Below are 26,024 nucleotides of genomic sequence, written 5' to 3' on the forward strand. Positions count from 1 at the left end.
CCTTATGGTTATATTCAGTATCATTCAGCGTCTGATGATTAACTTTTTCTATGGGGAGCAGGCGCTCTCTAGGGGCGAACTAAAGAACTGCAGGTGAAATGAATGAACGTAGTTTCAAATGTGCTTTCCATGTTCCTTGCCTTAATTCGGTTTTGGTCCATGCAGATTGCGAGAATTACCTATAAAGTACGTTTATAGGTAACGTTAAGCATTAATTTGACCAACGTCGATATATTGATTAAGAAATGTTCCGAATATTCAGGACGGAAATTCAGCAGCCTGAGTAATGCTCTTACTTCAAAGCACATCCTTTGTATTCCAACAATATGTAGTTTGCATTATGTACGTAGGGGAGACCGGCGTTGGTTGGCACGCTTTTCACTCTTTGCCGCATTTCTCCAGCAAAATGTATGCTAGAATATTCCAACCATTAGCAAATGAAATGTTATGGTCTCAGCTATAAATCAGTGTATTTTAATGTCCACAAATGTTTTATACAATTAGGTGACTAATGATTAAAGTCGTGTCGTGCACTTGTGCCAACCAGCCCCAACACAGGCTTGGTTGGCACACGTTATGGGGTTTTTTGGCACAATGTTAAAATGCAATAGTTACAAAGAATAAAGCAATGGAATAAATAAAAAATATAATAAATATACAAAATATTAACAGTATTAACGGAATAATATAAAATAGAGTTGAAACCAAACAACATTTTTACCCAGTTCATCAATAGACATTCCATGTACCTATAGGCCTATTAGTCTCTTCTTTTATCTTTCTTTTATCTTTGTCTTTGTGGGTGTTTTGTAAATGTATGATGAATGTATTTATTATACATGCTATGGTTTATTTATTATATGCATATTTATTTCATTGAATATTCATGTTTTCTTATTTGAAAACATTTTCTATTGGTTAGCTCATTCTTTTTAACTATAGAATTAAAAAAATTTTGCTAACCAACCCCAAAATCAGTGTGCCAACCAACCCCACTCACACTGGAACACACCTCTCCGATAATATCATGTTACCCAGCTAACATCACTCTTCACAAACATTTCAAATCTTTTATCATGTAGCAGATTCCTATCTCTACTAACTGGAAGTAATACATTTCCAATATTTCCATGTTTGGAGCCAACCAGCCACAGTCTCCCCTATATGTTACTAATGATGTATTTTTACGACTGTGTTATTGGAAAGTCAAAAGGGGAAAAAACAATTTTAAAAATGTATATGTCCAACAAAAGTTCTCTGAAGTCTAAGCTCTTCTAAATTACTCTGATAGGAAGGAAGCCAGGAATAGGTGAAAGTTACTATTGCCTGGGTGTATATAGAACCATGAGAAATTTTGGTAAACTTTCAATTCTCCCAATTCATTTTCTAGTAAACAAAAGAATCATTCAACACATCTCTTTACTATCTTTATTGAATGATAGAATTGAATAAGACGTAAGGTAAGGTCGAAAAATACTTTGTTTCTAAAAAATGTATATTTATGAAGCTATGCCTCTACTGATTCACAATGTTAAGCTTATAGAGGTACATGTTGTAATTCAAAATTAGATCATCAGATGGTGATGTGAGCAAGCAAGATTTGTGCTTATCTGTACACGTGCCAAAAGCAGTTTCTGGTCCTCTTAACCAAATGATAACCAAAAGTTAAGCAATCGAGTTGAGCGATCGAGCTCAAAAACACGGGGAACAGTTAAATGGTTTATGTAGATTTTCATACCCTCTGGAAGACAAAGGACAGAAGAAGTATTATAAATGAGTAAACTGTGCACTGGACAAAGCACCAGCTATACATGGACCGACAAAAAAATAAATAAATAAACAAATAAGCAGAATGGAAGTGACGTATTTCTGTTTAAAACTTCATTTTCTCAAATGTATATTGTGCTTGGAAGGAGGAGGGTTGGACTCCCAAGCCACAGACAAATAGTCATATTCCTTTTCTTTACCATATAGTTGCTATATGGTACAAGATTCTGTACCATAGTTCATAGCTCAGGCACCAGGTTCAAACAGCACTTTTCCTGATAGTATTCTGTGCCTTTCTACTCATTAATACATGCTTATTATATATCCTTCATAAAGACGAGCAAAGAAGGCAGTATAAAATAAACATATGTACCGGTAATGAGCTATATTGTATACTAAATAATATTATTTTGTGTGAATACAATTGCTCAGAGTAGAAAATTTTAAGAGGTAATATTTTTTCCCCAAATTTTTTTTCTTCATTATAACCCCTGCTTTCAGTATTTTGTGCTCCCCCCCCTCCCCCTTTCAAAAGGATACCCCTGTTGAGTTGTTATTGGTGATTGGTGAACATATTTGGGGGATCTTTGTATCTTTGTATCATTTCTCCATACAGAATTTTCCAAGATCCTTAGGCCTGTGTTTGCTGACCGCCCTCTTCGATTCAAACCACACATTTGCAATTGTGTCCAAGTCTGGAGGCTGAGATTCTCATACTGTGATTCTGAACTATTGCAAAACAGTAATTTTGTGGTCGGTTTACCACTTCTGGTTGTTTTTGAGGTATGCTTGGGATCATTGCCTAGTGAAAAGATTCATTTGTGGCCAGGTTTGAGTTTCCTGCTGGGGAAAACCAGGTTTTTGGCCAAAACATCTTGGAACTTGCCAGAGTTCATGATTCCATTAACCTTAACAAGAGCCCCAGGACCAGTATATGCAAAACACCCCATAGCATCAAATTTTCCCCACCATATTTCATCAGTGTTGAAACTTGGAAATGGATGTTATGCCCTGATGAGAACAAAATTGAGCTTTTTGGCTATGCAAACTAGTGGTGGGTTTGGAATCAAAAAAGGACACTAATGTTGGCTAGGACTGAACAGTAGAGCCATATATTTAATGAGTTTTAAATGCCTAAAGGGGAAATGATAATGATGAAGTAATCATAATATTTATGATAATGATTATTTAAGCTCTTCTTATACAATGGTTTGCAAATCAGAGAGCTTTGCAGATGAGCCCTTGCCTTCACATGAATACATTTTTTAAATTAAAATAAATAAATAGATGATTTTTCACACACAACCTACTCAGTGAATGTTAACCTTTCCCAATCACCCGGCTGTTCTCTGAGAATAGACATCAGACCAGCTGGAGAGTACAGTTAAAGCCTTGTTATAGTATAACAGTACGTTGTAGGCCAGTAGAACTCCCCAGGAGAAAGTTGCTATAAAAATTACGTTGCAGAAAAAAAAAAAAAACTTAAACCTTTGCCCCAGCAACAGAGCCTTGAGCATCAGTGAAGTAAGCCCCATTTTATTTCATAATTGTCTAAACGTACACCATAGCTTTCCTACCATTTCTCTCTGAGTACATTGTTCTCACCAATAGTATTTTTTTTTGAGTGGGCAAGTTAAACTCAAGCCTGATTTATGTCATTTATATTAATTTTATAACTTGAATGTCCCAGCAACAAGTGAATGCGTCAATCTCAGAACATGCATTTTCATGACAATCTGAGGACCAAAGCTTCATTTTGAGATGATCAACAGAAGTCATTGTATGTTCCTGCTTTTTATGGATGTTTACATCACTGAGCTTAATTTAAAAATCAGTTAATACATTAATATAAAACTCCATGATCCCTGTGGTTCCCTTTGCTGAATTGTTTCTTTTCTTGCTCCTATTGGCCCGGGAGTTGTTGGCAGTGTTTTTTGTTTTTTGGGTCGCAATAATGCTCCTATTTATCCCACCCACTGGCACATTCTCTGCGGTCTGTGCACATTCTGGGGCAAAAAAGAACGCTTCAGAGACGTGCTCTGAAAGATCCAGCTGACATACATTTGGTGCATTATCCTCCCACGGGGAAACTGTGCGAAACCCGCTACCACTGAGAGCAGGCAGGGCAGCTCGTTCTCTGTGTCAGAACACCATTCGGGGCCCAAGGTCTTCTGTGTAAAGAAAGACCTCGTTGATTGACAGAATCGGGGTGATGCCATAAACATCGCAAAGACGCTCGGGTGGAACTTCTGAATAATTAAAATTTCCCTTTTGCTGCTTTTTGTCACGCACTCGCACATCATTCTGTTGATAGAACTGTGACAACACAGATTCTGTGACATCTCACAGGTTTCTCAGCCGCATATTCATAGCATTGAATGTCCCCCCGACTGCTGAAGCCAGTCTGATTCCGTACTGGAATACAGCACCGGAATCTCCTGCTACCAACTGGAACCATCTGTCGTTAGGAGGTAAAGAGAGCAAAAGGAGCTGAGCATCTAGAAAGGCTATTGAATCTGTGATGACATTAACCTGAGCCAGTAATGAAGTGGTGAGTCCTCTCTCTTGGTTTTTCCATCATCCTACAGAAACAGAGAATGATGCCACAGTTTTAAAGCCAGGGGTGTCAATCTAAAGTCCCAGGGGGATGCAGGGTCTGCAGGTTTTTGTAGTTTCCTTTCAATCAACTGCCAAATAAGGCATTGAGAACAAGGAGTGTGGAGTTTAGCCAATCAGTGACTTAAATTAACCACTGGAACCGAAACACCCTAGAAACCAGCAGATACTGCGGCCCTCCAGGAGTCCGTCACCTGTGCTCTAAGCAGTGAGGGACCAACACAAGGATGGCATTGTGATAATGCGTCCTCCCTACAGCTATGTGAAGGATGACGGGCAATGGAGGACGGCCCCAGGCCAAGGACTGCGTCTGCTTGCTTTGACTCCTGTCCAAGGCTGGACCAAAAGCCATGTCTGCACGTCTCAGAAGCTGTTTCTTTAGCTTCACAATGAAATTCCCTCTGTTCCACCATTTTTAAACAGAACAGCAGCATCATTGTTCTAAGGATTCCTGGACAGGGTGAAGCACACGGCTACTGACAGACTTGTGAGCCGGTTTTAAAAAGGTTTTTTATGGGTGCTGACTGAAGCTATGGGGTGTCCAGATGGAGGGGTTAAACAAGGACAAATGTAACACGGTCCTAGGTATTCTGTTTTACATAACAAAATACAAACCTTTATTTAATCTGACATTGATGCCAAAGTGATTACCTTCATAATTCAATGATTAGCAATGATGCAACTATGTGGATCATGCAACTTCAGCCCTGAGAGGCATCCTGCTCTTGCCTGTTATTCTTGCACTGGAGTCAGCTCAGTGCCCAATCATTCTCTTAACAGAGTCACGCTCCCTCGCTTGCTTTTCATCTTTGGCATATGCATCTGAATCAAACCTAACCAATGCAGCCTATTCTCAATAGTGATCTGTAGCCTGTCCTGAAATTAAACAAACTGGGAAACCAGCATATGACCAACTCAAAAGGCGAAGGATGTCATTCTGAAATATAAATATTTCTAGTAGTTAATGGGCGATTGCGTCAGGATCCAGCAGGCCTCGTCCGGCCTGGGATAGGGGTTGGTTTGAGTCAGTTCCTCCTAAAAACACACCAGGCTCCTAAAGGCTTCCAGCCTTCCATCAGTCGCAGACACGTCTCCATCTGGGGCTATCCCTTTCCTGTAATATTGCCATTATCGTAGGGGACCCCACTAAGAGCAGGCAGAATAGTTTGCTGTTTCTGTATTTCAGAACAATATTCGGGGCCCAAGGTTTTCTGTTTTGAAGAACGTTGTTGATTAACAGAACCAGGATTTTGCCACACAAAATTGTGAAGGCCTCAAGATCAAACTCCAGTCCTGGAGGGCCACAGTCTTTGTTGGTTTTAGTGATTTCCTGCCAATCAGCAGCCAATTTAGGCCTTGGAAACATGGTGTAGACTTCAGCCAATCAGTGACTTGACTTCATAGTCATAGTGGTCCTGGTATGTGGTTGTGGGTGTGGCTATCTCAAACGGCAGTGGAGGAAGAAAACCAGAGAGAGAAAGAAAAAAGGAGGAATGAAAAAGTTCATCGTTAATACAGAGTATATGCTTATGTCATATGTTTATATATTTACCATTTCATGTTCTGGCAAAACATTTCTCATGTCACTGTTTAAAATGTGTTTTTGGTTCTGAGGATGGTGTGTGTGTGTGTGTATTGAGGGTAGACGGGGATTAATGACTCAGATGTGCACCTGGGCTTGATTTGGTTTTGTTGTAAATTTAGTTTTATACCTAACTAACCTAAATGCATAACTGATTAATGGTAAGTACAGCACATGGGAGATATTGGCTTTCCTCTCCTTCCAACAGGTGGACCTGAGCTGGTTTCTATCCTGTGTGTGATTCAGCGATAAACCTCCTGCTGCTACTATAATCTGAGTTCCCACTATCACCTGCTCCAGAGCTGCAAGCGGTATACACAGAATTTATCAGGTTATATATTTGAACTTGTGAGGAAAACTATCAGTCTTATCTGTCTTCATCCTGTTTAACAATAAAAAAGGACAACGCATGAACAAGCAGGGAGGTCAATATTTGCACATCTGCCTGGAACTGCAGAACGGTTGCAGATTATTGGCTGATATTTGTTTTTTGGCCACTGTTTGCACTTTGTTTCGGTGTGATCTGACAAACGAGTCAGTCAGGAGATTCTGAAAACACAACTTTATCTGGACATTTATATGAAACCTCCACATGGCAGTGTTACATTTAGCCCAGGCCTGGACCCCCAAATACACACACACACACACCCAGACACACACATACATACATACACACACACAGACACACACACACATACTCAGACACACACACACACACACACACACACACGCACACGCACACGCACACGCACACGCACACACATACCCACACACACACACACACACACACACACACAGACACACACACACATACCCTGACACACACACACCCTGCAATGCACTTGCTCCCCTGCCCCTCCTTCCAGGAGGAACCATACCCAACACGCATGCCTTAGTGGTAGGGGGCAGAGAGAGTGATTCCCCTCCCCTGACAGCCGAAAAGCAGGTGGAGGCCGTTAAAAGGAGCTGATCTCAGCAGGCATGATGCGGGTCTCTATCTGGGTATGTTTAAATACATTTCCACACCGTACCCAACTGAAACCTCTTCATCTGACTGGAAGCAGCAGCAGTCAGTTGACCGTCACTTGCTCGATGCCAATCAACCCAGGGAGCCAGCAAGCTTCAGTCTACAAATGTTAGACGTGGTTTCCCTCTTAGACCTCCCAGAACCACCACAGGAGGAGGGAGACTGCAGTACAGTACAGTACAGACCTGATCACGGGCAGCTGTAGCTTCACAGGGCTTTGCACACACGACAAAAGCCAAATCCTCCTCAGATTAGAACAGACAGGGCGCGGCTCTTCCACAAGTTTCAAAAGTGCCCACCTGTCCGTGCCACACCTGTGTAAATCGCGCTAGCAACGCAAAACTTTTGAACGTCTTTACCGGGATAATGCTGACGTGCCGAAATCTGTTTTTTTCTTGCGCGGATTAAAGAGCGGTCGCACAAATAGAACAGCCGAGTCAGGAGAACGGCAAACTGCAGAGCTTTGAACTTCTGCTTTGAGCATTTGTCGTCTGATTTTCGTAAAATAAAAACTCGGGGGCTATCAAGTTTCAGCGCCGCCGCAGGCAGTGGGGCTAGAGCGGAGGTCGGGTTTCTGGTTCGTCTTTCGGGCTCACAGTTAAAGCCACTGAAGAGTGCCCCACCCCCGCCACACCCCACACGCACACACACACACACCACACCCACAACCCACAACCCACCCCACACACGGCACCTGTCACACCAGTGAGTACGAAAGGAGGGGAGACGTGTCATCGCTCACTACAGCTGCACACTCTCCTATAGCTAGCCTCGTCTCCTCACTGTAACGGAAAACGCATCATTCACGAGGACAGCTGAGCGCCTGTGTGATATGTGTCCTCAGATGAGTCCGCACCAGCTCTGCTCTCTCAGCTCTCTGTCGCGTTTAGCACGCTTCAGCATCCTGAAGAAAAATGGAGCGGTAAAAAAAGCAAAAAAAAAAAACAGGCCTTACTGCACATTAGGACCCACGAGGAAGCACCAGCCCTCTGTGGTGCGAGATTACAAGTATGTGATCAGAATGTACTTAGCTGAACATTCTAATCTCTTATGGGGAAAAAAAGTCACAATACTAGCATGGCTTTAAACGAAATGTGCTCCAAAGACTTAGACAAATTACACCAGCAGTATAAATAGGTGGGAGGAGCTCCACTACTGTTTCATGTGGAAAGTACAATAAATCATATTCATGCTCTCGGGTACTTGTCATTATATTTGCAATTTCAAAATGAATTATCCATGCATTTGCGGGTTACTTGTGCTCTGCCAGATGAGTAGTGTATAAATCTGATATTTCTATCTTTTAAAATGTATCTTTTAAGAGCATATATACAGTCATTATACTGTTTCTCTTGCCTGAGCCCCCATAGTTCACTGCAGAGTCATTGTTTACATCTATGAGATGTCCGTGACATAATTGATGGGAATAGTATTCAAATGCAAAAACAGAATATTGGTTTTTTTTGAGCACCACAGAATTTGAAAAAAGTATGATTTATGAACTGAACTGAATGAGTCAAGCTGTATTCTAGTATGGTAAATATGGGTAACAGCATATGGATTGAGTTTAGTGTGATGGATTTTTCCTTAAATAAGTAGAACGGGGCATTTAGTCGATCAAGGCTCATCACTGCTCGACAGCTTAAATGAGTTATTTCTTACGTTTCTGTGAAAGAGAAACACCTTTTAAGTGTTTACCACAGCCGCTGCCACACATAGATATTACTGATTGTAAAGTCACAGGGTGATATCTAACGGCTACCTGACATCCAAAGCCGACAGGGTTTATTTTCTACCAAAACGAAGCCAAAAGCATAAGCGCTCATGGCCATAAGTACACCTGTAGAAACATAAATATTACCTATGCGATAACTTGCATGTTGCATTTGCTGTAATGTCCACAACAATGCACATTAAGGTTAAAGACAGAAACATAAAAAATACTAACTGGCTTTCTCGCAATAAACCACTCAGAGGTACCAAGTCCATTTAGCTATTTTACCACAGAATGCATTATTAATACGCTTATCAAGCCCGTTGGTTTTTCATTACAAGGAAGTGAAACCCCAGCTGTGTCAGCTGCAGTTTCCCCGAGTCTGGAGGCAGTAGTGCAGATGGCCGCTCTATGGCGATGAGGCAGCGCTGTTCCGGCTGCACAGCACCCAGCAGGGAACCGGCCCGGGACGTCCCTCTCCAGCTCCCCCCGGCTCTACAATTAACAGAGGGAGAGAGCGGAGACAGAGACCTCCTGTTCTCTCAGAATCAAAGTCGCCCCCACGCACCCACCTCCCACTGAACCAGGCTGCAGCGCTGGAATGCTTCTGCCGCCGTTTCCGCGAACCTCGCCCGACGCCCGAGCGCGGCCTCGCCACAAACGCACGCCCCAGATCGGGCGCCTCCTCGCACCGAGGCTGGGAGCGGCGTCCCGTTATACCAACATGCCATTGTTGATAATAAAATAATAAAATACTGCAGATCAATTGTAAAGCCTGTTTGTTTAATTTGCTACTTTAAGCCATGTCATTTCACTCCCCAGTCCACAATGCGGGACTGAGCAGCCATTGTGTCAGAGGCGTACAATTTAGGAGCAGTGGGCACAGACAGACTGCTGGCACCTGATTAACCGGGAGTTCCATGCCAGTCTGTGGGGCCCATCTCTACAGAACCCAGTGAGCAACCTGGCAGCCTCATGGGTTTGCCCACCATCTTGAAGGAAAAAGGCATTAGCCTGCACACCATGTTAAGATTTAAGTTTCTCTGGATAAGAGTGTCTGCTAAAGGCCAGAAGTGTAGTGTAATGTAGCAAAATTGAATCTAAATATGGTGGAGGAAACGAGACGCGAGATGTCGGCTGTCACTGCCAAGTGTCTCACATAAACAGATAAGGGAACCATGCCAGACACTAGAAATAAAGCTTTTTAAGCACAAAAGTGTTTCACCACTTAACGTAAACCAGGAGATAAATGCACATCTTCTGCAAAAACAAACGCATAGCTTGTCAGGGAGAACGTTTGCCTTCAGGTTAAGAGACACACTTTGAGTCCTCTTATTTATTCATGGCTCAGCAATTACTTCACAGTAACTCATCCTTGTTTACAGTATAAGGGAGGGAAATGTATATCCTACTATTTAGTCCTAATGTGACAGATACTATAAGAGATTAGTAAAAGATTTGTATATTTTGCAAGCAGATTAAAGAAATTCTCACATTACGTCAGATACATCAGTGTCTAATGGCAATACCTGGATACACTGGATACCTTTGAGCCAAACAGGAATTTCTGGGTAACCCTTCATCCAAATGTGTTGAGTGTGGCTGTTGTATGTGGCTCTGCTAAGCTTAGTTATGGGTGGAACAGTGTGCTTACTCAGCAAAATTTCAGCAAAATATTGGCCCATACTTTCTGGAGTCAGTCTGCTTCACAGCTGAATTCACTGTTGACTCCTTCTGGTCTTCAGAGTTGAGAGAAACCGATATGGTATTTAAGGAAAACTGGTTAAGCACATGTTCATAATTACACTGTATTATTAATCAGGGGCTATGACCCCCTTTTTTTACTTCTCAATTTCACTAGGTCTCTAATTTTCAAATGAGCAAGCTTAAACCAGTGGGGACAGTTCTTCACATGCATTTTAAGGACAAAGATATCTGAAGGTGAGTGAAGTTGTCTTTGGGATAAATGATATAGGCCACTGCATTGCAGAGCTACAAGAATGATGAAAATCCACGAACACAAAGGCCAGATAAAAACTTTCCAGTGATCCACTTTAATTTGCTCATCACTTTTGAAGGAAAAAAAAGAGCCATTCATAATCTCATAACAAGGTTACTCTTACAGGAACAGCACGATCAGCTGGCATTTTTTGTCTTTATTACAAAAGAAAAAAAGTTCTACAAAAACACGAAATAAATAAATACCTGCATAAAAAATGGAAAAAGGCATGTGCAGCACAAAAGTAATTTTACAAACCCTTACTGAGGCCAAAGAGGTCACTACAGACCCTGCCACAGGGTATGGGAAGGGATGGGTTTTAAAATGGGGTAGGAATTCAGATGGGGTTGAATATGGAGCAAGGTATGACTTGGAATTGGGTGAGATTTCTGATCGGGTAAGATTTGGGATCGGGTGCGTTTTGGGATGTGGTAAGATTTGGGATGGGGTTGGATATGGAGCAAGGTCTGACTTGGGATGGCGTGAGATTTCTGATGGGGTAAGATTTTGGGTGGGATGAGATTTGGGTTGAGGTAAGATTTGGGATGGAGTGGGATCTGGGATGGAGTGGGATTTGGGATGGGTTAAGATTTCAGACATGGTAATATTTGAGCGGGAGTAAGATTTGAGATGAGGTAAGGTGCGGTCTGGTTGTCACAGCTTGTTCTCATCCTCCTCCAGGGGTCTGTTGAGTCCTGGAATGAACCTGAGCAGATGTCTGCACAAACTGTTCTGCTTGGCCCGCCGCGGCAGGGAGCCGTAGAGACCCTGGCTGGCACCGCCCGGCTTCTCAGACGCGCCGTGCCCCGCCGCCCCCCGCAGGTAGCTGCGGGTGCTGGCACTGCGGGTGAGGTTGGTCTTGGCGGCGGCGAAGAGGCCGCTGGCCCTGTGGGCGCCTCCAGGAAGCCGCTCCTCTGTGGAGCCGGCGCTGGGGCGGCTGCTGGGACACGGGGAGGCGTGGCTGTGCGGGCTAGCTGCTGTTGCGGTGCTAACGTTGCTAGCGCTCCTGCTAGCGCTGGTGGGGACGTGGGCGGGATGGTGGGTGAGCTGGTGGTGGTGGAGGTGGGCGGGGCTGGGGACGGGGCTGGGGTTGCCCACGTTGAAACACGCCAGGGCCTTGGACTCTGAGACCGCCTCATCGCTCATTAGAATGCCTACAGAAAAAAACAGTTTGGACAGTGCGTGAGACAGGACACTGAGGGAGACTACAGGTCACTGAGGGAAACTACAGGACACTGAGGGAAACTACAGGACACTGAGGGAGACTACAGGACATTGAGGGAGAGACATTCCCTACAGTTTGGGTGCTACCTAGGGTGGGACAGGCTTCATGTTAGACACATGCTCTGTGTTTTCTGGGTGCTGGTACACAGTTCAGCACATATAGATCTCTTGCAAATTAAAGGTATAGCTGACTTTCTGGGGGTTTTTTGGAAATTATTTCAGTTTTACCCTCTACCTGCCATTATAAAGCCGGCAGGTTGTCAGAAACTTCTCTAAATATCTAAAACATCCTAATGCCTAATCAAAAAGAGATACAAAAATAATATGAGACAATATGAAAAAGCCCCAGAAAGTGAACTATGCCTTTAAATAAGACACTTGTTTGTTCATAGTGACCAAACAATGCACTGGGTAACATATCACATAGAGTGTGACCAGAGGGTGAACTCACCATGCAGAAGCTTTTGCTCCTGTTTCATAAGAGACTCATATTCATCCCACTTCTCCTGCAAGGTTTGCTATTTAAAGACACAAAAAACAAAGTAAGTTCCTGTTTCTCCCTCAAGACTGAGTCATTCGTTGACCAATGAGGAGGTCCTGCCAGAAAACAAGACCACGCTGCAGCTGGTGACTGAGATGTGTCGTCATGGAAATGAAAGAAAAAAACTGGTGAAACTGACAATCAAACTCCAGTTTAATATTACCGTCAGATGCGATTGGCTCAGTAGCTCAGTCGATACTGTAGAACGGCCCATGCTTAACTGCTGCACAATGACTAACTGCATTCTGCAGAGCCACTTAAATCAGTCAGACTGTAGTAAACCAAGCAAACCAATCAATCTTCAGGCCCTTCGCCCTCTCTACTCCACAACCTCAGGGAGTCTGGCTATCCCATCCTAGCCTGTCTGTACCCCCCAATGGTGGAACGGACTTCCCAAGGTGGTCAAGACAGCAGAAGGCAAACAGAACAACCACCCCTTGACACAGCATTTTTGTTACGCTCTTATCCCTCCCCCTAACACTCATACCTTATGTTCCCTACCCCTAACACTCATTAAGTTCAATTTATGGTTTTTTCAGGTTTTACTTCTTAGGGCTTGAGATGGATGTCATTTACATGCATTCAGAATTTGAATGTTGGTTCTTGTTGAGCATAGCTCGTTTGCATTAGCGCCGTAGTGATGTTTTATATACGTTGGTCTGAGAATGTTGTTCGTCAGGTCTGGCTCTACTACTTATGTAAAGCAGGTGAACGTGCTCCTTCACTGTAAGTCTCACTGAATGAGAGTGCTAAATAAACACAATATAATGTAGATACAGTAGAATGGCTCTGCAGGGACTGTAGAATGACTTGCTGGGCACTGCAGAGTGGCTCATTTGACTCATTAAATACTGCAGAGTGGCGCCTTTGACTCAGTAAATACTGTAGAGTGACTCCTTTGACTCATTAAATACTGTAGAGTGGCGCCTTTGACTCAGTAAATACTGTAGAGTGACTCCTTTGACTCATTAAATACTGTAGAGTGGCGCCTTTGACTCAGTAAATACTGTAGAGTGACTCCTTTGACTCATTAAATACTGTAGAGTGACTCCTTTGACTCATTAAATACTGTAGAGTGGCGCCTTTGACTCAGTAAATACTATAGAGTGACTCCTTTGACTCATTAAATACTGTAGAGTGACTCCTTTGACTCATTAAATACTATAGAGTGACTCCTTTGACTCATTAAATACTGCAGAGTGGCGCCTTTGACTCATTAAATAGGCGCCTTTGATTCTGTAAATACTGTAGAGTGACTCCTTTGACTCATTAAATACTGTAGAGTGACTCCTTTGACTCATTAAATACTGCAGAGTGGCATCTTTAACTCATTAAATAGGCGCCTTTGACTCTGTAAATACTGTAGAGTGACTCCTTTGACTCATTAAATACTGTAGAGTGACTCCTTTGACTCAGTAAATACTGTAGAGTGACTCCTTTGACTCATTAAATACTGCAGAGTGACTCCTCTGACTCATTAAATACTGCAGAGTGGCATCTTTAACTCATTAAATACTGCAGAGTGGCATCTTTAACTCATTAAATAGGCGCCTTTGACTCTGTAAATACTGTAGAGTGACTCCTTTGACTCATTAAATACTGTAGAGTGACTCCTTTGACTCAGTAAATACTGTAGAGTGACTCCTTTGACTCATTAAATACTGTAGAGTGACTCCTTTGACTCAGTAAATACTGTAGAGTGACTCCTTTGACTCATTAAATACTGCAGAGTGACTCCTTTGACTCATTAAATACTGCAGAGTGGCATCTTTAACTCATTAAATACTGCAGAGTGACTCACCCGTAGATACTGCAGTCTGGCCTCCAGCTCGGCCTTCCGTAAGGAGTCACTGTACACCGTCTCCAGCCTGGGGGGAAGACAGCCTGTGTGAGTGCGGGTGCCGCGGGTTCACAGAACGCACAGAAGACCTGCTGTGAAGTACCTGCTTCACTTCCTATTTCCTAAGACTAACGGAACAGCATTCATCACCCATACTCTGGGTCTCACTATTTGGATCTAACGGGCAGATGTATTTCAAACTGAACCACTCACAAACTTGTCATACGTTTTCTGAATTTTATGAAAACTTTTGTTTTTTTTCATTATTAATGGAATGGTCATATTTATTATTTCTAATACTATTATTCAAAGCCACGTGATTATACTCCGTTTCAACTCTGTTTCATTGAAGGAGAAAAAACAACACTTCAGTAAACAGTAAACAACACTGGAGCAAACAACACTGGATATTCACTAAGATCATTGTTCACTCCTAAACTGTTCCAGCAAACACTGGAATATGTACTTCCCCCTATAACCCTACTGTTGACACAGGTGATTGTTTACCAAAGCAAAGAAATAGGGGGAATGTCAACTTGACTAACTGTCATGAGGTCAAAGGTCAAACGCTGCAGAACTCTACAGGAGTCGGTGCGTCTGTGTGTGTTTGTGTATGTGTGCAAGCGATGGAGTGGGAGAGGTGTCTGCTAACAGATCCTGTTGCCTCTATAACCTGTTTTCTCCGAGCAGGAATACTCACCTGATAGTGTTGCCAGAGGATCTTATCAGCTGAACGATTTCTTTATGTCGAAACCCATCGACACTGGCCTCGTTGACACCTGAGATGGTGTCTCCTGTATCACATAAATCAAAAGGCCATATTTACATCAACAAATCGTTGAGTTTTTATTACTGCTGCAGTCAGTTGCAGCTACCTGCTACTGCATTCTGGGGTAGTAAATGTTGCTTATGATTAATGAGTATATTATTTTCCTTATTTAACTATGTAGGTCAGCTCAGTCACAACAAAACCTCATTGAAAATAATGATGATTGAACACTATGCTACACCCCATGCATATGAAATATTAATAAACAACACCTGGCATATTACTCTTACTCTCCTTTTTCGTAAACGCAGTGGGGAAAATGTATTCAATCATTTTAACACGGTCATAAAACACTGACAAGATCATTACTGTTCTAATTCTTTATTTATTTGTACTGTTTCTGTCATGAGAAATTAAGAGCTTTTTCCAGCTTGAATTTTTAAGCCACGCAGTTTCTTGAATGTTTTACTCAGGTGATATTTAAGTACTGCAACAGAAAAATGAGTTTCTGCCCTAAAGACTGACAGTGTTTTCCTCTCCCTGGAATTCAGCTGCCAAAAAGCCCCTCAAATAGCACGGTGGGTTTTTGCATTTTCCTGAGGCATGAAATGCAAAGCACTTCAGCAGTACAGGAAGTGAAACTATCAGTTACAGAGAGAGATGCAATGTGTTTTTAACAATTCATAAAATGACATGGATACTCTAACAAAAAAAAGTAATATACTGCAATATATTGTAAATATATGGAATTTAAAAAATACAATAACAAATATGTTTCAGGGCAATGTAATATATTACAATATCTAAAACCAGAAATAAGTTGTATATTTGCCCTTATATATTGACGCGCTGCAATATCACAAAAATACACTTTATTTGCATATATTGTCAGTATATTACATTTTTTTAAGGGTATTCAGACTCTAATATTGCTATTGCAGATGACGGCAGCTGCTCATATTCCCAGTGCTTTGATAGGCTGGAAATAGGGAAGCTCGCTGCTGTGTTTGCAGTGCGCTCAACAGTTCAACGGCAGAAAAAAACACAGCTTTGGGTCTTATTGACACTCAGACAGCCGGGCTATCACCAGGTAAACAAGATGGGGGGAGGAGCTTATCGGTTCACCTCACCTGCCACCTGCGTGGGCGGAGTCACTGCTGTGGCCATTTGGCAACTATTTTCTGTATATTTCAAATCATTTACATTTGCATACATACTAATGCATGTTTTATACATTTCTACTAGCATGCACGTGTGCCTGCGTGCATTTGTGAGAAGGCCTTTGGTCTTAAGTTTGTTGTTTTTGCAAGTAGACCTGACTGCAGGATGCAGGAGGGGTAGGGTTGGATGTCGAAGGGTGGGGTTTGACATCAAGCTCCGCCCTCCTGGAGCCTGCTGTCAGACGCCCCTCTGTTTTTGGCGCTTCTAAGTTTCCTCTCCTCGCTCAGACTCCAGCGTGTAGCGGTGCCCGGAGGTCTGGCATTATGTGCTGACTGTGCCAAGCTTGGCCGGCAGCCACGCACAGCAGTGAATAATTGCCCGTGGAGTCCCCCCTGGGGAGGCAGGTCTGGCCAGTCAGATTTCTCCCGTCTCATAAAGCACTATAAACCGGCCAATCAGCCGCCTGGCTGCCGGGGTGCCTGCAGTCTGCCTGTCTCAGCTGTGCGTTGAGTGTAAAACTGTACTTTCACACAGAGCTCCCTGCTGGAACCACAATGACCAATAAAACCGGGGAGATGCTCACCAACTCTGAGGCCCGCGCGATGGGCGGGGCTGCCAGGACACACCTTACAGACGAACGTGCACATCTCCACCGACGTCTCGTCCGTGTGATGGAGACCGTAGGTCTGAAACAAAATGAAGACAAAAGTTAGAGCAGCCAATCAGCGAGCATCGCTTCCAGATGTGGGCGTGGAATTCATTTACAGTTGTTAATGAACATGCTTTGAAAGCGTTGCTACTCTAGCTCGATAGACTAAATATAAACTAATATAATCGATAGACAATATAAACACACTGATGCCATCAGTAGCGATTCTGTGGTGTATCTGCAGCAAGCAGTGAATCGATGGGAAAAGACTGCTATTAGCTTCATAGAATAGAAGTCAGTTCAAAGTATTCTAAATTTAGTGTATGCGATTAGCCTGGAGGGGAAGAACGAATAGAAAGTACAACATGGTAAGTAGAGGATGGGGGAGAGATTTTAATTAGAGGAATTTGAAATGGATTTTGAACTCTCCACAAAGAAGAGCACTGTGTATAAAACTGGCACACTGCACCGAGCTGTCCTTCCTCATTTTATAAACCCTCAAAGGCTTTGGCAACAAAGCCGTGACCTGCTTCTAAGATTAATATTGAGAAGCACTCCACTTGAACAAAGGGCTTTATAAATGGAGCGGAACAGCCAGGAGACTGACCTTGGAGTTTCCCTCATAAATCAATCGTAATGACTGCACAGGTGTGCAGGTTTGGCAGTGGATAAAAACAGCGTTTCTATGGATCCTACAGAGAAGCATGTATATATATATTATATATATAGTCTTCTCTTGTCACTGTATATATGTGGAACCAATGTAAGGAACCATGTCTTATGTATATGCTAAAAACAAGCAATTAATTTTTGTCCTCTCTAGGGGACATGAGCCTCTGATCTTAATCTCAAGAATCATATACTCTACCATGAAACCTACACTACAAGGGACATTCCATAAAAATATAATAAAATAACACGTCCAAAATAACACATTTCCAGTACAACAAGTTTTGTCATCCAAGACATTTGTATTTTATCAAAAAAAAAGAGGGGTAACACACACAGAGCAAGAGGTAAAATCGGATACAGAACCGTGTGTGGACACCTCCACTGTCTTCCCTGTGTGTGTGAAAACCTTAATCTCGTGGCGCTTCCTTTACACTCTCACAAGCTGAAGGAAGGCCTCTCTGTCAGAGGATTCCAGCCCTGCCGCCGTCACCAGAAAGCAATGTGCAGTCGAGGCCACAACTCAACCAGCACTTGTCAGCTTTAACATTGCTGACCTTCCATTTTGACTTAATTTTGGACCGCTGAACTACAAAAACCAAAACTTGTGATAAATGGTTACACCCCGCATTCACTGCTTGTTTATGATTGCTATAACCAATGACCCTTGCTCTTTCATGCAACGCCCACCACATTACATTGAGAAGAAAGCACCGTAAATTCCACACTGAAATTCAAAGGTCCCTGCTTCAATGCCTTCTCAGAAAAAAAACGTCACTGAGAATGAAAGTGACAGCTCATCTCGGCTGAACCATGACGATTGACTACGCAGAACCAGGCCACTGCCGTTCTACCCCGCGTCTCTGAATCACCGGCAGCTGCCTCTCAGCGGTTTGCCAGTTTACCATTCAGGCTGGAACTTCCTCCAAACATTGACAGCGACAAAACCTGCAAATTACACCTTTGCTGCTTCAGTCTGTTTCATTCACCAAACAGGTGAAACAGGTAAGGGAGGGGCTGCAGTAAACCAACGCGGAACACTGACCGTGAACAACCACAAATCGCATGTTGACATTGTGTGGATGCGGTTTTAACGCCTCTGAAACAGTGCCAGCAGTAAACTGCCTCCCTAACACAGGTTAAAGATCTCTAGAGCTGTAGTACCCGCAAGGCCTACATACTGACATCCTGTGACGTTGGGTGAGAACTGATAGGGATGTGATGATGCAAGATGTAGATGGTTTATACTGTTGAATGCGGTGGATATTGGGCAGGTGACCAGTCATGTCAGAGATGGAACTGGCTCGATGTTCGAGGCAGGCGAATGGTCAAGCACAATGTGGAACGAGTCTAAACAATACGTGAGTGGGAACCACAAACACTGCACCCTGACCTCTCTGTCTAAATAATAAATAAGAAATCTAAGAAAAAGAAAACTGACTGCCATTTTGATTCTAAATACAACCTGTCTTCTGAAAAAACATGGCCACAGGGTTTTCCAACTCAAAGAAACAAATATTGTGCCAACACAGTTACTAAAACTATTACTATTATTATTAGTGCTACTACTACTACTACTACTACTACTAATAATAATAATAATAATAATAATAATAATTTTAAAAAAGATTTAACAAAGTGTTAAATCACCATGGATGCAGGAAAATCTGCTCCAGCCAGCACAGGTTGATAACACTGCACTACATTATACAGAAAATAAATGCTGTCTTGTGTCATCAGTGTTTTCTTTAATAATTTAATCATTTTAATAATAGTCTGTTGGACACACAGATTGATCGCTTTTTCTCTTTGCACATTGCACTGCATAGCCATTACTTTTTGTCCATCGTTTTTATTTATTTATTTTTTTACCAATTCTGACTTACGAACTTCTGTGGATTCAATGGTATGTGGGTTCATACAGTATGACTCTAACATGACTCTGTACCTCAACGGGAAAACAGCATGGATAATAACAGCAGTCGATAACACTAGAGGAAGTCTAGACTTCTATAAGTCTCCCTGCTGGACACACGGGTCAGTGATTTTTAACAAATAGACGGAAGAATTGCATGATCCCCACGACCTCCTGCTGGCGCAGATTAAGTGCTGAAGTGAAACCCGGCGTAATCTGTCCCTGATGCTCTAAATCTGAGGGTTAATGTGGATAAGGAGGGAACCCTGTTATCTGACCCAAACTGCACAGGATCTCCACCCGACCGGACAATCCTCTTACCTGGATCTCAAAGCCAAACGCCTCCTCATCTTCTTTCTCCAAAACAATGACCTTCCTGGAATCAAACAGACAGGATGGAGAAGGGTAAGCAAAGAAGCAAAGGCACATTAAAAACCAATCAAAAAAAATTCTTATGCACAGAGCGTTTAGTACGTGGTTTTAAAAAGATGCTTCGAAATCACACATTTATCACAGAAACCAGGGTGTCCGACAGCAAGTCACAGAAGAACGCTGACATCGCGATCTCGCAGCTTGTGTGAGCATTGCGGCCACCTCTGCACCCAGGGAAAACTCCTCCTGAGCAGACGTGCAGTTGCAATGCCTTCCGTGTCTGAAAACCAGCCCTAAACCCAGAGGCCTTCTGATGTTACTTCAGCTCTGTGATGCAATCCTAACCTTCTGAATTACGTGTCCCAGCAGCACATGAGATTGCCACATTTTGGCTGTTTTTTGAGGGTCTTTCGCGTTGCGCAGTCAAAATTTCTATTCATGCAAGTCTTTAATGAAAAAGAGCACAGCTGTTCCTCGCTGTTGTGTGCAGCCCTGGGTAAGAGGAGAGCAAAGGGAGGGTGCTCATGCTTTGGGAAACTTTCCTCGCTTTGCAAGACAGTAAAAAAGACAACACACATGGATAAAAAATAAAAATAAAAAACTTTCCATATACGTCACTAATTATGTATTCTGAACAATTAGCGTCACGCTTCGGGCAAAAAAAAGGAACAAAAACAATGGCGGTATTGAGCGATTCAAAAAAAAGGAACCGCAACGCTCATAACAAGGCCCTCTATGGGACACACAGCTGTTGCCCTGGTACTGAGGACCCCGCGCTCGAAACGAAAAGAAGGATGAAGCAAAGCACGCCAGGGAGAAGTTTGCAAAAGTCAGCTCGGTGCTGTGCCTGTTGCATTTTTGGAAGGGATCTTAGCTCAGGGCCGGATCAATGATAACAGCACACGTCTCGTTTGATTTTCTACTGGGAGATAGGTCAGTGTTGAAATAAGTGGTTGCTGCACTGTAGTGGTGTAATAGAGCTTTCCTTCTAGCGCTCCTGATTAAAGTTGTGCAATTGTAAACTCAAATGCATCCAAATTTGTGACAAACTGACTAAAGAAATGCTTATTCACGGACAAAATTTCCTTTTGGATTTTGATAAATATTTTATTATTATCTGGAGATTTCTGTCAGATTAAACAGTTCAGCCATGTTCTCCCTCCACCCTGTTTGAGAAACACAAGGGAAAGCAGCCAACAGCAGTCTGGTCTCCACCGCACAAGAACTCAGCTGGTGAATATGAGACAATTCAGCAGGGCTGAAGGACATACCCAGAAGAACGCAGACGGCTTACCTGTGCTGCTCAGGCGAGTGCGTCATGGAGTTCCACATCTGCGACGCCACCTGCAGGGACCAGAGAGAGCACCAATCAGAAGGAGATCCTGACTCTTTGGGTGGGGCTAGGGACACAAGCTAGGCCAACCGGCGATGCAGAGGGTCCGACTGTCTGTGTGAGAGGCCGTTGGCTCTCAGTTTGGCCCTCCTATCAGAACCACTAACCAGCTGAACTTTTATTTTATTTTTCAGTTCTACAAAAATGACTATCATTTACTATCACATACTGACCTATTTCAAACAACAGAAACAACAGCAACAGAAGTTCTCTCTCCAAGGAATACTTTTGCGTCAAGCTCAAGGTCTTCTATGGGGGCCATTTTGTGCTTGGTCACTGATCGCGGCTGCTTGCGATCGTACTGTACTTTCTCCTCATTCTGACCTGGCCGAATATTGTCAGCAATTTATATTACATGTGATACGTGCATTTTCTGCAAAGGTTTCATCCTTCTATATATTGGGAGTCATCACTATCGGCTTGTTCCCCAGCACGTGGAGTTACACACTACAGCCAGCAGAAAGCCCTGATTCTTCCCACAGGTACAGAAAGAGGAAGAGCAGGACAGCATTTCATTATTTATGCATAAGGCACCAAAGGCTCACGCCCTTCCCCTTCAACTCTTAGGAATCAACGCGCTGTTCTCTAAAATGGCACGTTCACTTCGAGAATAATGTAACTAATTCGGTAACACATTACTTTTTACGTAAGAACTCACCCTGTGAGGCATTTAAATAATTATAATAACCAAATACTGTACTGACAAGCCTTCTGATAAGGGTTTTCACAAAGGTCTTTTGTAGCAACGCGGCTGGGCTTGTATGGCGGGCTTGTGGGGGACGTGGGCATGAAAATGACACAGGCTTTATTCTCCTCCTAACAGTGAAAGCCTTTCATCTGTAGACCCACTGTTCTTGGACAACAAGCAGAAAAGCAACACATCACTCATCAAAGCTGGACTTTTTTTTCCCCACTTACAATTTCCAATTTAGCCCCTCGGCAGAGTTGGCAGACCCTTTTAGACAGAGCGACTTGCAAACGTCTCTTTGGCTAACTTTCCCCTGTAATTTTAATAAAAAGCTAAAAGCTAAAAAGCTAAATCAAATCGATCCGTCCAGTTAATCTCATTATACCTGCTCTGTCCTTCTTGGAAGTTGCTCTCTGATCAATACATTTGATTCGTTTTTGATGTTTATCAGCCGCATGACCTGGTAAGCTGGAATGTTCCATCCATACACACAGTCTATCTGAACAAATACAGGCAGGAAACGATATATAAAGCCTGCAAATCTGCAAAAAACAGCCACACATTCTGAAGATCAGATCTGGCCTTTATGTACTTTAAATCAGGGGTTACTGAACTATGACCCAAGGGCCAAAATGTGGCCAACTTATCCATTTTGACCAACCAACCAATCAATCAACAAATCAATCAATCAATCACCAAGTTGTCCCACTGAACAGTTCAAAATAATTGACAAAATACAGGCAAAGCACAGTTCTGTAAGATGGATATAGATGACATAAAAGCACAGTAAAAAGAAGTGTTCGCACTTGGTTTTTGCTTTCTATTGTTTTTATCAGCATTGTTTCTGAATTTCTGATCTTAGCTGCAAGAGAGTCCTACAAAACGGAAGTTAGCGAGAGAAGGTTCTTAGTCCTGATAATTTGAGGCGAACCCAGTAGTCCCTCGCCTTCCAACCACTAATACCAACAATGTATTATTTTCATGAACTTATTTCCAAGTGCACACAGCGACGTCATAGAACCGAATAGCCTAAATTCAGTCTGCGGGCGAAGACGAGCGACACTGCTGCACAGCTGGAAGAGGCAAGAGCTCGATCAACCGGAGGAGACGCTATTGCGTGATGAAACGAGGACACGCGCAACACCGGCCCAGTCAGTCTGCGAAAAAGCGAGCCCGTATATCACACTGAGGGTTCCAATGAATGACATCATCATCTGGCAGAAACAGGGAGGGACATGGCTCTATGCTGAAACATTCTCGGGACCCCTTCTTTGAAACAACGGCTCTCACATGCCTCTGTATTAATGGTTAGGTTCTTGCAAGGGCGGGGGGGGGGGGGGGGGGGGGGGTAGACATACAACAAAATATGCGTAAACAGAGGCTCATGTCTAAGAATAACTGTCAGTTACACTGTTATTCATAGGTGCGTTCAGAGTTCACTGTTCATTCAGCCACCAGGTTTTTATGACAATTGATAAAACATAGACAATAAATTATATTCTGTGATGATTTTGGGTAAATTAGACTCTTTCCAGTGGAAAAATTGCTCGAGTAATTTGTATGTGGTTGGATTTTACAGTCCCGGGCATACCAATCCAGTGGCAACTGCACGAGAATTCTAAATAAAGACGTGTTTCAAAAATACACCAGGATGCAAATAATTTGGAACTTGAACTTGTGAACGAAAAAAGCAGCATAACACAGCCATGCGTCTTCCTTTCGATGTGAACTGTTCTTACTGGTATTCAAATAATATACAACGATACATTAAAATTATACATTGGAAGTATTATTTAAAGGTAAGCGCACGGGTGTATACATGCTCCCGCTCGTCACTGTTGCATGCGAAATGACCTTAGCTACATCATGTTATATGTGGACAGTGACAAAAAATTTCAGGTTATTTAAACAATAAAAATTTGTGTTCGCTCGACGTCGCATTTCGCAGCCGCTTCACGGGTAGTCTACAGGAAACGCAAAGCCAGTGATGTCAGTGGTTGCAGGATCCATGTTCGAACTTTACAGTGCTTTCACTGAAGCGTTTTTCATTGTTGCAACCTGATCACCCACGAAAATTTAATTGGGTCACTGCAATGCTAAAGATCCACGGAATTACGTCCATTTTCTCGAGGTGCCAACACTTTACACATGCAAATCACGTGCAAGAATTCCACATGCGAGATATTGCAATAGCTACATTACCTGCGAAGTGTGAAATACTGATCAGGGACATGTCCATGCATGTAACCACGGAGACTGCAATATTGGTTATAGGCTACATAGCCTATAGACATACCCACATACACACGCACACACACGCACACTGGTACACACATACACACGACTGTGATCGGTTTGGGCACGGGGGATAGGTTTAGGCAGGCTACTTTAATTTGCCTAACAATAATTATAATGTTGCTCAATCATTTCAACCATGATAACCTCGGGCCATTAATCTGAATTACACCGTTCAAATTGTTAGCTGATGTTACAATATCTACACAGTGGGCGGATTTTTCTTCAGATGTTCAGTTCAGCACGTGTCGCATTCTGCTCCCGCATAAGACTAGGTTAGCAGACAAGTATGAACATAAAACAGGTAGAGGACTAAATATAGAACAGGTTTTGCTTACACCGTGTTTAGCATGCAATGCATCGATGAAAGCACAGTTAATAATGTATTTAAAGACGGAATCAACTATAATATCACCTGCAAGAAGTTGATTAGACTAGCGTAGTGCATCATTTTAAGTAACCGCATTATGTATCATAAGAATTTTATTTTCACGTTCTTATTCTTATGTGTAGCCTATAGTGCAATTTAAAGTAAAACGTGGTAGGATGAGATGCTACCTGCTCAGGCATATATCCGTTAAGCTACATATTAATGTTAATCGTTGTTCAGAATGGGATCCGAAACAACAGCCACACTTCGAAAATATCATAGCAGTTTGAAATATACTGAACAAAACGAAATTTCTACCTTTCTGCGGTTTCTCGGCAACGTTCCACCGGAGTAAGCCAGCGTCTTGTAATTGTAAACATCCAAAGAATTGTTCATCGAGACCATGGCTTTGTAGTTGTCTGATTTGGAAGTGGGAAAGTGAGTCTCGGCACTGCTCGGGCAAGACGTCCCATGATCCGGTTTGCTGGAGCTCCGCTTCTCTAGCCGCCAGAAAGACATGTTCTTCATGGCCGGCGAGTGGTAAGTGGAAAGTGTGCACCTCGGCTGCTCGTCTTGTAAAAACATTTATTCCGTGAAACTGAAGGGAATTTTCACGGCACTGTCAAAGTTGTGCTTACTACGCCAATTAGTTGCAGTTGTAGGTCGCACCATTAAAACGGGAACGTTATGGACCAATCTCACAGAAGATGCTCTGGCCTAGGGGTGGGGCGACTTGTATGTTCGTTGAGATTCTGCGGTCACACTCCTGGTTATTGTTTGCGGTGTGATTGTTTTAGGCATGGAAAGTGCGCGACTCGAGTTTTACCATAACTTTTCATACATTGCTTGTAAAAATAAATAAATCGCATTATCATTATGAAAATTGTGTGATAATTTAAAAAACATACATACAGTCCTCATATGGTAGGTTACTATTTCAATTTGGACATTTTCTTAGTTTAAGCCGCCTCATTGAGATGCATTATCATAAACGTGTGTCCTAGAGCGAATCTGTCCAGATGTCTATATTCCGTACAGGCTACAGACAAGATATTCACTACTCCAGGCCCAATTCCCCCAAGGAGTATAAACTTCACGTTGAGGAAAAGTAGGCGATAAAGGACCGTACGCGATACTATTCATTTCAGTATCTGTGACCAAAATTCTACAGCAGTTCCTTCGAGTATCTTTGCGGAAACGTCTCACAATCCTATCTGCCAAAAGAAACATTTGTCCAAACCGCCATGGGAGGAAAAAAGGAGAAGCGGGCGCCATCTGGTGCACGCTCCTTCGCTTCATATGGGACCTGTGTAGGCATGTTTGCTGAGACTCCGATGGCTTGCCTTTGAATGTATAGTTCATTTTTTGGTGTTTTTATTATATTGATATTATTATAATGCATGTTGTATATGGGGAAGGATATTTTATATACT

The 26,024-nt window shown here is 42.7% G+C and overlaps 1 protein-coding gene across 1 annotated transcript; it reads right to left on the reverse strand.

The window, feature by feature from the left end:
- Positions 1-10,086: 10,086 nt before the first annotated feature.
- On the reverse strand, positions 10,087-25,746 carry LOC118210861 (general receptor for phosphoinositides 1-associated scaffold protein-like). The gene is made up of 8 exons (XM_035387323.1): positions 24,910-25,746; positions 21,140-21,189; positions 19,795-19,849; positions 16,824-16,926; positions 15,011-15,104; positions 14,272-14,338; positions 12,381-12,447; positions 10,087-11,859 (listed from the first exon to the last, which is right to left on the reverse strand). The coding sequence occupies exons 1-8, from the start codon at positions 25,174-25,176 to the stop codon at positions 11,360-11,362; spliced, it is 1,203 nt and encodes a 400-aa protein (XP_035243214.1). The 5' UTR covers positions 25,177-25,746; the 3' UTR covers positions 10,087-11,359.
- Positions 25,747-26,024: the final 278 nt, after the last annotated feature.

Source organism: Anguilla anguilla, chromosome 13 (genome assembly GCF_013347855.1).
Source record: "Anguilla anguilla isolate fAngAng1 chromosome 13, fAngAng1.pri, whole genome shotgun sequence".
Classification (NCBI taxonomy): Eukaryota; Metazoa; Chordata; class Actinopteri; order Anguilliformes; family Anguillidae; genus Anguilla; species Anguilla anguilla.